This window comes from Pleurodeles waltl, chromosome 8, assembly GCF_031143425.1.
Source record: "Pleurodeles waltl isolate 20211129_DDA chromosome 8, aPleWal1.hap1.20221129, whole genome shotgun sequence".
NCBI classification, from domain to species: domain Eukaryota; kingdom Metazoa; phylum Chordata; class Amphibia; order Caudata; family Salamandridae; genus Pleurodeles; species Pleurodeles waltl.
Window position 1 is genome coordinate 122111033 of NC_090447.1, and position 14664 is coordinate 122125696.

The 14664-nt window shown below is 44.5% G+C and overlaps 1 protein-coding gene across 1 annotated transcript in view; it reads left to right on the top strand.

Moving 5' to 3' along the window:
- The window catches only part of MYO7A (myosin VIIA), a 434990-nt gene that overhangs the window by 30004 nt on the left and 390322 nt on the right, over positions 1-14664 (top strand). Inside the window, exon 2 of the mRNA XM_069203910.1 lies at positions 12543-12656. Within this exon, the coding sequence (XP_069060011.1) occupies positions 12543-12656 (114 nt within the window). The remainder of the gene's footprint in view (positions 1-12542; positions 12657-14664) is intronic.

Consider the following 14664-nt stretch of genomic DNA (forward strand, 5'->3'; position numbering starts at 1 on the left):
GGAGTACCCTAAGGGGACTCCTTGCAGTGCCTAAGTCAACTAGATAGGTGACTTCACCCTTTTTCTCAACAATTGTGTGGGGACCACTCCATTTATCTTGGAGTGCTCTTGGGGCTACAGGCTCCAAGACCCACACTTTCTGCCCTGGTTGGTACTGAACCAAAACAGCCTTCTGATCATGCCATTGCTTCTGGAGCTCTTGGCTGGCCTGAAGGTTCTTACTGGCCTTTTTCATATACTCAGCCATCCTTGATCTGAGGCCAAGTACATAGTCCACAATATCCTGCTTAGGAGCTTTTAAAGGTTGTTTCCAACCCTCCTTTACAAGTGTGAGTGGACCCCTAACAGGGTGTCCAAAAAGAAGTTCAAAGGGGCTGAAGCCCACTCCTTTCTGGGGTACTTCCCTGTAGGCAAAAAGGAGGCATGGTAGAAGGATATCCCATCTCCTGCGGAGTTTTTCAGGGAGACCCATAATCATGCCTTTGAGAGTTTTGTTAAATCTCTCCACCAGTCCATTTGTTTGTGGATGATAGGGTGTTGTGAACTTATAAGTTACACCACACTCCTTCCACATGGCCTTTAAGTATGCAGACATGAAATTGCTTCCTCTGTCTGATACTACTTCCTTTGGGAAGCCCACCCTGGAAAATATTCCCAGGAGGGCCTTTGCCACTGCAGGAGCTGTAGTGGTCCTTAAAGGAATAGCTTCAGGGTATCTTGTGGCATGGTCCACTACCACCAAGATGAATCTATTGCCTGAAGCAGTAGGAGGGTCAAGGGGGCCAACTATGTCAACCCCTACCCTTTCAAAGGGAACCCCAACCACAGGCAGTGGAATAAGGGGTGCCTTTGGAGTGCCACCTGTCTTGCCACTGGCTTGACAGGTTTCACAGGACTTACAAAAATCTTTTGTGTCCTCAGACATCCTAGGCCAATGAAACAGGGGAACAAGCCTGTCCCAAGTTTTCATTTGTCCCAGATGCCCAGCTAGGGGAATGTCGTGTGCCAGAGTTAGGAGGAACTTTCTGTACTCCTGAGGAATCGCTAATCTCCTGGCAGCTCCAGGTTTAGGATCCCTATGCTCAGTGTACAAAAGGTTGTCCTCCCAGTAAACTCTGTGAGAGTCACTGACATCCCCATTAGCCTGTTTGACAGCTTGCTGTCTTAGACCCTCTAATGTGGGACAGGTTTGCTGTGCCACACTCAGCTCCTCTCTGGCAGGCCCCCCTTCACCCAAAAGCTCAGCAGTATCTGCTTCCAGCTCCTCTGGTGTAGGTTCTGCACAGGGAGGGAATTCTTCTTCCTCTGAAGTTGAATCCACTGTAGAGGGAGGGATAGTAGGAAGTGGTTTGCTTCTACTAGCCCTAGCTTTAGGGAGCACTTGGTCCATTGTTCCAGGATCCAAGCTTCCCTGTCCTTTTTGCTTTTTGGCCTGAGCCCTGGTTAAAGCAAAAATATGCCCTGGGATGCCCAGCATTGCTGCATGGGCCTCCAACTCCACATCTGACCAAGCTGATGTCTCCAAATCATTTCCTAGTAGACAGTCTACAGGTAAATCTGTGGCTACCACAACTTTCTTTGGACCCGTAACCCCCCCCCAGTTGACATTAACAACAGCCATGGGGTGGCTAAGTGTGTTGTTGTGAGCATCGGTTACTTGGTACTGGTGACCAAGTAGGTGTTGTTCAGGGTGGACCAGTTTCTCTATGACCATAGTCACACTGGCACCAGTGTCCCTGTAGGCCTGAACCTCAACACAATTTATTAGGGGTAGCTGCTTGTACTTATCCATATTAAGGGGACAAGCAGCTAAGGTGGCTAAATCAATAGCCCCCTCAGAGACTAACACAGCCTCTGTGGCCTCCCTAACAAGGCCAACCCCAACTAAATTACCAAAAGTGAGCCCAGCTACTCCCTTGGATTGGCTATTAGTAGGTTTGCTCCCACCACCACTGCTATTAGTATGGACACTAGGTGTAGCAGTAGGGGTTGTAGTGGTAGGAGGCTTGGTGCTTTTCTTTGGACAACTGGAATCTGTTGCCCAATGGCCTTTTACTTTACAAAAATAGCACCATGGTTTCTTTTCCTTGTTCTGATTAAAGGAGGATTTGGATCCACCACCCCCACCAGAGTGTTTTTGTGGGCCTGATGAAGACTCATTTTTAGATTTGTCCCCACCCTTGTCTGAAGACTTACCATCCTTCTTTTTGTTGCCATCTTTGTCACCCCCTGTATGAACTTTTCTGTTCACTCTTGTTCTGACCCATTTGTCTGCCTTCTTTCCCAATTCTTGGGGAGAGGTCAGATCAGAGTCCACCAAGTACTGGTGCAACAAATCAGACACACAATTATTAAGAATATGCTCTCTCAGGATCAAGTTACACAGGCTTTCAAAGTCAGTCACTTTACTGCCATTTAACCACCCCTCCAAGGCCTTCACTGAATGGTCAATGAAATCAACCCAGTCTTGTGAAGACTCCTTTTTGGTCTCTCTGAACTTTATCCTGTATTGTTCAGTGGTTAAGCCATAACCATCCAGGAGTGCATTCTTAAGAACTTTGAAATTATTAGCATCATTTTCTTTTACTGTAAGGAGCCTATCCCTACCTTTTCCACTAAATGATAGCCATAGGATAGCAGCCCACTGCCTTTGAGGGACATCCTATACAACACATGCCCTCTCAAGTGCAGCAAACCACTTGTTCATGTCATCCCCCTCCTTATAAGGGGGAACTATCTTATGCAGATTCCTGGAATCATGCTCTTTTACAGGATGACTATGGGGAATACTGCTGCTGCCACCATGGGTTTCAAAACCCAATTTCTGTCTTTCCCTCTCTATTTCTAAGGACTGTCTATCCAAATCCAGCTGTTGCTTTTTAAGCTTCAGTCTGGTTTGTTCCACCCTCAACTTATTGAGTTCCCTTTCTAACAATCTGTCTTCAGGGCTGGTGGGAGGGACATTTCTAGATACAGAGGTGTGATGGGAATGAACAGAAGGAGACCTGTCCCTTCCAGAGGCCACCCTAACAGCTTGGCTGACAGTGTAATGTGAGAGCACATCATCTGTATGATGTGACTCCACCTCAGTACCAACTATGCTAGACTGTCTAGTAATGGGCAGGCTAAGAAGTTTCTTTCCTGAACCTTTTCCTGGGGGAGTCCCTGGATCGGATTGAGAACCATTAGCTACTTTTTCAACAGATGGGGCACTTATGACCTTATCCTGTTCTCTAAGCATGTTAATTAACAGTTCCAAGGAAGGATTCTTCCCTACACTCAAACCTCTCTCTATACAGAGACTCCTTGCTCCTTTCCAGCTAAGGTGATCATATGCAAGTTTGGACAGATCAACATTGTAAGGAAATGCCTCCTTGGCATGGTTGCCCCCTGACTTTTTGCCTTTGCTGATGCTATGTTTACAATTGAAAGTGTGCTGAGGCCTGCTAACCAGGCCCCAGCACCAGTGTTCTTTCCCTAACCTGTACTTTTGTATCCACAATTGGCAGACCCTGGCATCCAGATAAGTCCCTTGTAACTGGTACTTCTAGTACCAAGGGCCCTGATGCCAAGGAAGGTCTCTAAGGGCTGCAGCATGTCTTATGCCACCCTGGAGACCTCTCACTCAGCACAGACACACTGCTTGCCAGCTTGTGTGTGCTAGTGAGAACAAAACGAGTAAGTCGACATGGCACTCCCCTCAGGGTGCCATGCCAGCCTCTCACTGCCTATGCAAGTATAGGTCAGTCACCCCTCTAGCAGGCCTTACAGCCCTAAGGCAGGGTGCACTATACCATAGGTGAGGGTACCAGTGCATGAGCATGGTACCCCTACAGTGTCTAAACAAAACCTTAGACATTGTAAGTGCAGGGTAGCCATAAGAGTATATGGTCTGGGAGTTTGTCAAACACGAACTCCACAGCACCATAATGGCTACACTGAAAACTGGGAAGTTTGGTATCAAACTTCTCAGCACAATAAATGCACACTGATGCCAGTGTACATTTTATTGCAAAATACACCCCAGAGGGCACCTTAGAGGTGCCCCCTGAAACCTAACCGACTGTCTGTGTAGGCTGACTAGTTCCAGCAGCCTGCCACACTAGAGACATGTTGCTGGCCCCATGGGGAGAGTGCCTTTGTCACTCTGAGGCCAGTAACAAAGCCTGCACTGGGTGGAGATGCTAACACCTCCCCCAGGCAGGAGCTGTAACACCTGGCGGTGAGCCTCAAAGGCTCACCCCTTTGTCACAGCCCAGCAGGGCACTCCAGCTTAGTGGAGTTGCCCGCCCCCTCCGGCCACGGCCCCAACTTTTGGCGGCAAGGCTGGAGGGAACAAAGAAAGCAACAAGGAGGAGTCACTGGCCAGTCAGGACAGCCCCTAAGGTGTCCTGAGCTGAGGTGACTCTAACTTTTAGAAATCCTCCATCTTGCAGATGGAGGATTCCCCCCAATAGGGTTAGGATTGTGACCCCCTCCCCTTGGGAGGAGGCACAAAGAGGGCCAGACATTTTTAGAGAGAGTTAAAGTGATAGCAAAAGAGAAAAAAGTTTTCAGAACTTTTTAGAAAGACAGAAAAAAAACTTTGAAAACTTTTAAGAACTTTTTGAAAGTTTAGAAGTACTTTTCAGCACTTTAGAAAAGAGTGAAAAGAGGAAATGCAAAACTTTTTAGCAATGTGTACACACACTGAACTTGTTTTGTATATTTTTCTCTTATGAAAAGTACAATGACAAGAGTGGTAAGTAGTCTCAAAGCACTTATCCCACCGCTGCACAACCAATGTAGGAGGCTGGACTGGCTTGTAGTGAGTACCAAGGGGTACTTGCACCTTGCACCAGGCCCAGTTATCCCTTATTAGTGTATAGGGTGTCTAGCAGCTTAGGCTGATAGATAATGGTAGCTTAGCAGAGCAGCTTAGGCTGAACTAGGAGACGTGTGAAGCTACTACAGTACCACAAGTGTCCCTTGCACAATATCATAAGAAAACACAATACACAGTTATACTAAAAATAAAGGTACTTTATTTTTATGACAATATGCCAAAGTATCTTAGAGTGTACCCTCTGTGAGAGGATAGCAAATATACACAAGTTATATGTACACAATACCAAAAATATGCAGTATAGTCTTAGAAAACAGTGCAAACAATGTATAGTTACAATAGGATGCAATGGGGACACATAGGGATAGGGGCAACACAAACCATATACTCCAAAAGTGGAATGCGAACCACAAATGGACCCCAAACCTATGTGACCTTGTAGAGGGTCGCTGGGACTATTAGAAAATAGTGAGAGTTAGAAAATTAGCCCTCCCCAAGACCCTGAAAAGTGAGTGCAAAGTGCACTGAAGTTCCCCAAAAGACAAAGAAGTCGTGATAGAGGAATAATGCAGGAAAGACACAAACCAACAATGCAACAACTGTGGATTTCCAATCTAGGGTACCTGTGGAACAAGGGGACCAAGTCCAAAAGTCACAAGCAAGTCGGAGATGGGCATATGCCCAGGAAATGCCAGCTGTGGATGCAAAGAAGCTTCTACTGGACAGAAGAAGCTGAGGTTTCTGCAGGAACAAAAAGGGCTAGAGACTTCCCCTTTGGTGGACGGATCCCTCTCGCCTTGGAGAGTTGTGCAGAAGTGTTTTCCCGCCAAAAGAACGCCAACAAGCCTTACTAGCTGCAAATCGTGCGGTTAGCGTTTTTGGACGCTGCTGTGGCCCAGGAGGGACCAGGAGGTCGCAAATTGGACCAGAAGAGAGAGGAGACGTCGAGCAAGACAAGGAGCCCTCTCTGAAGCAGGTAGCACCCGGAGAAGTGCCAGAAACAGGCACTACGAGGATGCGTGAAACGGTGCTCGCCGAAGTTGCACAAAGGAGTCCCACGTCGCCGGAGACCAACTTAGAAAGTCGTGCAATGCAGGTTAGAGTGCCGTGGACCCAGGCTTGGCTGTGCACAAAGGATTTCCGCCGGAAGTGCACAGGGGCCGGAGTAGCTGCAAAAGTCGCGGTTCCCAGCAATGCAGTCTAGCGAGGTGAGGCAAGGACTTACCTCCACCAAACTTGGACTGAAGAGTCACTGGACTGTGGGGGTCACTTGGACAGAGTTGCTGGATTCGAGGGACCTTGCTCGTCGTGCTGAGAGGAGACCCAAGGGACCGGTAATGCAGCTTTTTGGTGCCTGCGGTTGCAGGGGGAAGATTCCGTCGACCCACGGGAGATTTCTTCGGAGCTTCTGGTGCAGAGAGGAGGCAGACTACCCCCACAGCATGCACAAGCAGGAAAACAGTTGAGAAGGCGGCAGGATCAGCGTTACAGAGTTGCAGTAGTCGTCTTAGCTACTTTGTTGCAGTTTTGCAGGCTTCCAGCGCGGTCAGCAGTCGATTCCTTATCAGAAGGTGAAGAGAGAGATGCAGAGGAACTCGGATGAGCTCTTGCATTCGTTATCTAAAGTTTCCCCAGAGACAGAGACCCTAAATAGCCAGAAAAGAGGGTTTGGCTACTTAGGAGAGAGGATAGGCTACTAACACCTGAAGGAGCCTATCAGAAGGAGTCTCTGACGTCACCTGGTGGCACTGGCCACTCAGAGCAGTCCAGTGTGCCAGCAGCACCTCTGTTTCCAAGATGGCATAGGTCTGGAGCACACTGGAGGAGCTCCGGACACCTCCCAGGGGAGGTGCAGGTCAGGGGAGTGGTCACTCCCCTTTCCTTAGTCCAGTTTCGCGCCAGAGCAGGGGCTAAGGGGTCCCTGAACCGGTGTAGACTGGCTTATGCAGAATTGGGCACATCTGTGCCCAAGAAAGCATTTCCAGAGGCTGGGGGAGGCTACCCCTCCCCTGCCTTCACACCATTTTCCAAAGGGAGAGGGTGTAACACCCTCTCTCAGAGGAAGTCCTTTGTGCTGCCATCCTGGGACAAGCCTGGCTTGACCCCAGGGGGGCAGAAACCTGTCTGAGGGGTTGGCAGCAGCAGCAGCTGCAGTGAAACCCCAGGAAAGGCAGTTTGGCAGTACCAGGGTCTGTGCTACAGACCACTGGGATCATCGAATTGTGCCAACAATGCCAGGATGGCATAGAGGAGGCAATTCCATGATCTTAGACATGTTACATGGCCATATTCAGAGTTACCATTGTGAAGCTACATATAGGTATTGACCTATATGTAGTGCACGCGTGTAATGGTGTCCCCGCACTCACAAAGTTCAGGGAATTGGCTCTGAACAATGTGGGGGCACCTTGGCTAGTGCCAGGGTGCCCTCACACTAAGTAACTTTGCACCTAACCTTTACCAGGTAAAGGTTAGACATATAGGTGACTTATAAGTTACTTAAGTGCAGTGTAAAATGGCTGTGAAATAACGTGGACGTTATTTCACTCAGGCTGCAGTGGCAGGCCTGTGTAAGAATTGTCAGAGCTCCCTATGGGTGGCAAAAGAAATGCTGCAGCCCATAGTGATCTCCTGGAACCCCAATACCCTGGGTACCTCAGTACCATATACTAGGGAATTAGAAGGGTGTTCCAGTAAGCCAATGTGAATAGGTAAAGTTGGTCACTAGCCTGTTAGTGACAATTTAGAAAGAAATGAGAGAGCATAACCACTGAGGTTCTGATTAGCAGAGCCTCAGTGAGACAGTTAGTCACTACACAGGTAACACATTCAGGCACACTTATGAGCACTGGGGCCCTGGTGAACAGGGTCCCAGTGACACATACAACTAAAACAACATATATACAGTGAAAAATGGGGGTAACATGCCAGGCAAGATGGTACTTTCCTACAGTTGCTTTCAAATTTTAAATTATATCTCAAATGTAAAGAAAAATGTGGACTTAGCTGTAGGAGAACCAGAGGCTTACTTTCTGGCATCCCAATGTTCCATGCTCTTTATGCATCATAAGGTTTGCTACAAATTCTGTTTACTCCTTAATTTACATTAGCAGCCAGGTCTAAAGGGTTCCCAAAAAGTGCATTCCAGCATATAGTGATGTATCTCATTCTTCCGGATGGACATCCAATTTACAAGTATGTTGTAGCTTTAGATATCAAAAATATGTAATACTGTTTGTGAAAGTAGACATGAGCTCTACAAAATCCTTACCTTGTAACTGAATGTCACTTATATATCCAATGAAATAGTTTGTATTCCTATCTGTAGTTATTTACCTCCTTCGTCCAAGAAGACAACACATTCTTCGTGTATGCTCAGCCCCATTTTCATTGCTTTCTGTTGTTGTATCGAGATGTCATCTTGCTGGTGCCAAGCTAAATGTTGATACTCTTCCTTGTATATCCTTCCCCCTGGGTGATACCTGGAAAGCCCAAGTCAATCCGATAAGACCCACTGCTCTTGTGAAAAAGCGCTCATATCAGATGTTTGACTAAGTGCTCGAATGAAATTCTGCATTTATAACCTTATGGAATGTGCTGTGTTTTAACATAAAAGTGATAATGTACCCCTGCTGCACATACTAAGGATGTTGCAACTACCCAATGAGTTATATGACCATATAGAGGTTTATCTTGATCAGTGAACTCCAAAGTGACTTGCAATATCATTATTAATGTAAAGTATGGGGATGTTCTGTAACGTGTAATATGTGGGCCTTGTTCCTCTTGTAACTCTCTAGTGACCCAATGTCATGTGTGACACCTTCAGGCAGTGCTGACTTTAGCCAACATCACTTTGCATGCTTGCGGATTTTGAGTTCACGCATTCATGCATTCAGTGTTAACAGCAGAACTATCAGTTGTGGCTCACGCACAGCAGAAGGGGCGGGGCGGCACGTGGGGAGGATTAAATTAAAAATCATTTTAAAAATTAGAAAAAACACTTACCTTACAGCCGCGCACTGCTCTTCACCTATGTCTCCTTAGAGCAGTGCTAGGATTGGCTGGGAGCACCCTGTCTGGGCTCTCCCAGGCAGGCTGGGAGCCTGTGCAGGCTCTCTCCAGCCCAGCAACTGTGATTGTGGAGAGAGCCCTGTGCGCATGTGTGTTTGGCCGGCCCAACACACATGCGCTCTGAGGGGAGAGTTCATTGCTCGTCACCCCGTGGCCCCACCCCTTTTCCCAAAAAACAATAATAAACACAGTTTACTATCATTTTTTGGGAAAAGATTTACAGCTGCACTGCTGGTGGGGGAGCGACGCTCCTCCGCCCTTACGGAGGAGCGTCGCCTGAGAACTAAATGTGTGCAACGTGCTGCAAATTAAAGGGGCAGGGTTAGTTGAAGGTGTCACTCATGATATGGGGCCTCTAAGCATCTAAATCATAGTTGTCCTCTGTTGTTCGAACTGACCTTTGTCAGAAGAGCTCTTGGCTTGCTTTGTTTGCTCAATTGTCTTCCATGCATGAAACAAATGATTGAAAGCTGGAGTAAGGGTTCCTGGGCACTGATTCTGTGCTCCAAAAAAGGTAGCTTTACAAACTTGTCCCACTGACACACACAGTGGTTGGGCTTCTATGCATCAGAATTCCTTCACAATGAGTGAATGTTGTTGGGGTGTAGCAGCATTACTACCTTTAATGGATTATTTAAAAAAAAACTAGATGCCTCATTTTCATGTTACAGAAGTGTTCTGATGACACAACCCATATGTAATAAAAATATAGAGCATAGGAGTTTACATCCTGTCATACATATAAAACAGTAATATATAACTTTATTGCAAAATTGCTGTTGTGCCAAAATAACATCACTTAAAGGTACACACTTTAAATGTTGAAAAAGTGAAAAGTATTTGTATATGAGAAAAGAGCGAATGTGACCATATTTTTGACAGTTTGGAATGTAGAGCTTGAATATTCCCTTCTAGGTATGCCACACACATGTAAAAGTGTGGGTGTGTTCAGCTGATCCAACAACATGTGCCTCAAAACTCTTAAATAGGTATTAATGTTTGTTTCAGAGCTGACCAAGGCCTGTTCTCTTTTCAAATTTGAAACAATAGATATTGGATGTGGACAATCATGCTGTTTATTATCAAGTGGTAAGAAAAACCAGTAGAAAATCCCTTTGTTACATATGACTCGGATATCCTGCCCCCCTCCTTTATTTAGGTCGAAGCCTACCAGACAGCACAGCTGTCTGGTTTGCAAAATCATTTTGGGGACTTTCTGAAAACTTCCCTGGGAATGCATTCTGCCCATTGCTCACCATTGGCTTTGTAACTCACATTCACTTTCTTTCTATTTGCCTGCTTTATTTATTTTAGCCTGTCTAGCATGCCTTTGTCCCTCCAGTGGAGCATACCCTGTTTACTGTATTCTTCCATGAGTGTTTACTTGGTGTAAACAAACCTTTAAATGTTGTTCTTATCATGTCACATTTGCTGTGCATTCTGAGAGAGAGGTGAAATATCATGCTCTGTTTACTGAGGGAGCTTGGTGTCTACATTTATTTCTCTGACTTAAAAATGAGAGATTTATCTGACAACCTGGGGATGTGAAAGGAAAGGCTTTTTCTTCTAGCACACATTTAAATGTCTGTAAATGAACTGTGCACATATTTTGAATAAATCAGAATTAGGAAAGCAGATAAGGAGCACTTTTTTGTAGCTCTGCAGTGTGGTAGAAACAAATATATTTTAATAATATCAAGACAAATCAATACACTAGGTGATGCCATTTCCACACATTATCATTTGTGCACTGGATAGCCTTATCAGGACAACTGATTGTGTGTGCAAATGTAATGGTCTTTTAAATTGAAAATGTGTTGTCTGTAATGGCAAAGCATTACCACACCACTTATACTCCACTCTATGCCACTCTAAGCCCCACTACAGCCCTCCACTCCAATCTTTCCCCCTCCACTCTTTGCCCCTCCACTCTACACCTCTACACTCTACGCCCCTCCACTATACAACACTCTGTGCCACTCCACTCTACGATACTTTACTTCACTCTACTCTGCTCGACTCTATGAAACTTTACTTCATTTTTCCCTACAACACTTTACTTCAGACTACTCTACTCTATGAAACTCCACTCCCCTCCATTACACTGTACGACACTCTAACACACTTTACACCACAACACTCTAAGCAACTCCCTCTTCACCACTCCATGGCACGTTTCTCCACTCTACGACACATTACTCCACTCTGCTCCTTGATTCTTCTCTACTCCACTCCACTAGAGTCTAGTCCACTCTATTCCAATGCACAACACTTAACTCTACAACACTCCACTCTACTCCACAACACTCCACTGTACTCCACGACACTCTAAGACACTCCACAACACCCAACTCCATGCTATGCTACCCTACTCCACCCTACTCCACTCTATGCCACTCCACTCCACACCTCACTTCTCTACACCACTAACCTTCACCCATGCTGAACAGCAGCCACGCTGGTGTATAGAGTGGCTAAAATTCATTTGCAAAAACAATAGCTGTTGCATAGGCGAGAACTATTGGCTGAGCCAATGCTTGTTTTTATTGGGGGGGTTTTGCATCAATGTGAAATTTCCAGAGTTTGGACCCTGGGTTCTCAATTTGTTTATAGGCATGCAGTAACGTTTTTTAAATGTACATATATGGCCAGGCTGCATTAGTTTAAAAACAAAAAAACTATTATTTTTTACAGTTTATCTGTTAAATCCCTCCTCGGTTGCAATCAAATAAAGTAATCAGAGGGCTTTTACAAAAATTACTTACAGTTGAATATTAACGTCTTAATACCACGCCCAGCCAGCAGGCGCCAAGATAGACAGAGCACTGAGGAGAACTGCCTTTTCAGTTCTTTCAACTGAGTTTTTTTCCCCTCAAATTTCAGTCTTTAAGCAACTAAGGGGTCAATTTTATTAAAGTGTATATTTGTTGCAGTGCTGAAGTTCAAAACATAACTCTAGTAATCTTTCTGCACATAAATACTCATTCCAAGGTAGATGGACTGTTGAAAGTGGATTGGAATGAACCATAAAATATATTAAACTTAAAAATTGCATTTATCTGAAAGTATAAACAGTGTATTAGCACGTTTATTTCTATAGGATACATTTCAAATGAATCTAATATAGATGAAACCATAGTACCTTTTTTATAAGATGAAGAGTTTTGGGTAAGGTGATTGTGTAATCCTGTATTATATGGAATAAAGCAACCTCGGCTAAAATAATTTTGCAAGTTACGAGTTCTAGGACTTTATATTTGAAGTCGCCCTTTTGCCTTCGTCCTCTTATGGTCACGCAAACTGCAGAATGGCTTGCATGATCCCTGTAACACATGGTAAGGAGTACTTTATCTCATATACTAATAGGAAATGCAAAGGATTATAGAAAACCTTTCACTCTTAGTTCTATTTTTTATTTTCTACGCTTTAGATTTTCTTTAATGTGCCTTTGACACATTTATATTGCAAGAGCTTGTGTGCGTTTAAAAGTATTATGTATACATCATGCATATTGTCCGTATGTCCTCCTATACTATGTAGCATTGATCATATTGTTGCTACAGTGGCAATAAAATACAGTAATAAGTATCACTATATGCTCACAGTACTCTTGTCCTTCTCTTTCTTCTGATTGTTTTTGTAGGGGGATTATGTCTGGCTGGATCTTAAAACTGGCCGTGAGTTCGATGTTCCTGTCGGAGCTGTGGTCAAACTGTGTGACTCAGGGCAGATCCAAGTACTCGATGATGAAGGCAATGTGAGTATGGAAGAAAACTCTCGATGGGAGCAAACCATGAAACCAGCTAAATGGAATGCAGCACTCTTCAGTGTTACACTAAACCTTCACGGATCTGGAAGGTGTAGTATAGGATCCCTGTGATAGTCAACAGGAGGATTGTACCACTGAATATCGACCCCCAGAATATCATAATAGAAGAATATCAAGGGCAAAATATGAAGGGATAACATTTCAAAATGTAAGTGCATATAGGGAAGTATAGATTTACTATTCCTTACTCCGCATCCACGTACCTTGAAGTTATAAGTACTGCATAGGTACATATTTGTGGAGTTAGGTACCTGTCAATATTTTTTTCGATATTCTTTCCTCGATATTGTGTCCTATTGATATTCTGGGGTCAATATTCAGGGTGCACACCAAGAGAAGGATGTGACACAGCTGAGTGTTAGTGTAAAGTCAGACTTTTATAAATAAATTAGGCCCTAATTAAGAATATGGGGAAAAACCTAAACCCCTGTGCAACTCCTGTTTGCTCAGGGATTGGAATTCCAAGCCCTGCAAAGATCTACATGCCTAGGTGCAGTAAATATATCATCCCCACAATTTTCCCCAGGTTTACTTCAGTAGGTCAAATCTGCTGAAAATTATTATGGGTAAATAGCTGATAATTCCAGAGTCATGTGAAATTCAGTGCAGTGAGCACTAAATTACACAGATCAGTCCACATTTCTGGACCAATCCGGTGAGTAGAAGGCATTGATCAGACACAATAAATACCTCACCCCATTGTGTTGGTGTTTACCAGGTCCAGTAAATATGTGAACGAGTTCAGGTATATCTTTAATTGGGGTTTTGGTAACGTTGCAAATGGAGATAGCAGGGGTCTTGACAGCACTATTAAACTTTGATGACTAAGGGAACAAGTTGTCCATTTTTTAAAAACACGTGTTTAGTAGAATATAAAAATATGGCATTATATGAAATATTTGAACGTTTCAACAGTGATTAAAAAAGAATTATTTGATGCTGAAAAGGAGATACTGGCTTGCGTGTGTGAATCTGTTAGAAAATACATCTTGTTCCCCATGTTTTGTTCCAACTACATAGATGATATATGTAACCATTTTTTTGGTGGGCCCATAAACTATTCAAAGAGTATAGAGCTCTTTCAAACCTTAGCAAGGTCTCCACCAAGCAACTGCTGGCTCCAAAGCGCCCACACTGCCATTTTTAAAGTTTTCTGCATAGTAATGAGGAACTTTGGTTACAAGTGATAACTCCAACATGGCAGGAACACTTTCAGCAAAAATGTAATGCTGCATTGGCCCCCTACATCACGGTGACCTGTTTGGCATTTTCTTTCAGGAACAAATCCCCAAAGCTGGGGGTTGTTTATGCCAAACAAACAAAAATAATTGTCCCTAGTGCAAAGGGAGTTTTCTCGCTGTGTTTCAGGGACATATCTTTTTTGTCCTGTTTGGGATCACTATGCCCTTCTTCGTGGTCATGTATAGGTGAAATCATCGTCAGCCCTATGTAGGGTGAGCTTTTTGACACTGAAATGCTTGGCTGCTAATGGCCACTAACAGTGCTTAATTGTCAAATAAAAACCTGCTGATGCCCAACGCTCCTCTGAAACACGAGGCTGCTGCAATTAAATGTGAGAGCGCAGAATACTGAGGCTGCATAACCCTGAAGCCATCTTGGGCCTCTTAAATTCATTTACAGCCACTCCCTGCCCCTTCACCTCACTCTTGCAGATTTCTGCTTTCTCCCTTTGTGATGTGTATTCGTTTTTTTCTTCCTCTGCCTTCCTATATGTGTCTTTTGCTCACAGAAAATCCTTGAGGCAGAAAAATAAGAGTCGGTGCTCGAAAATAGGCGCTTCTGCCTGCAGCAAAAACCACTGGCTCAAATTAAGCATTGGCAAGTGACAGTGTTTCTATGAGCGGGTGGTTGTAGGTGGGACCAACCAACACTCATTTTTGGGGACAAGGACCTATTTTTCCTCATCGGACTTTGA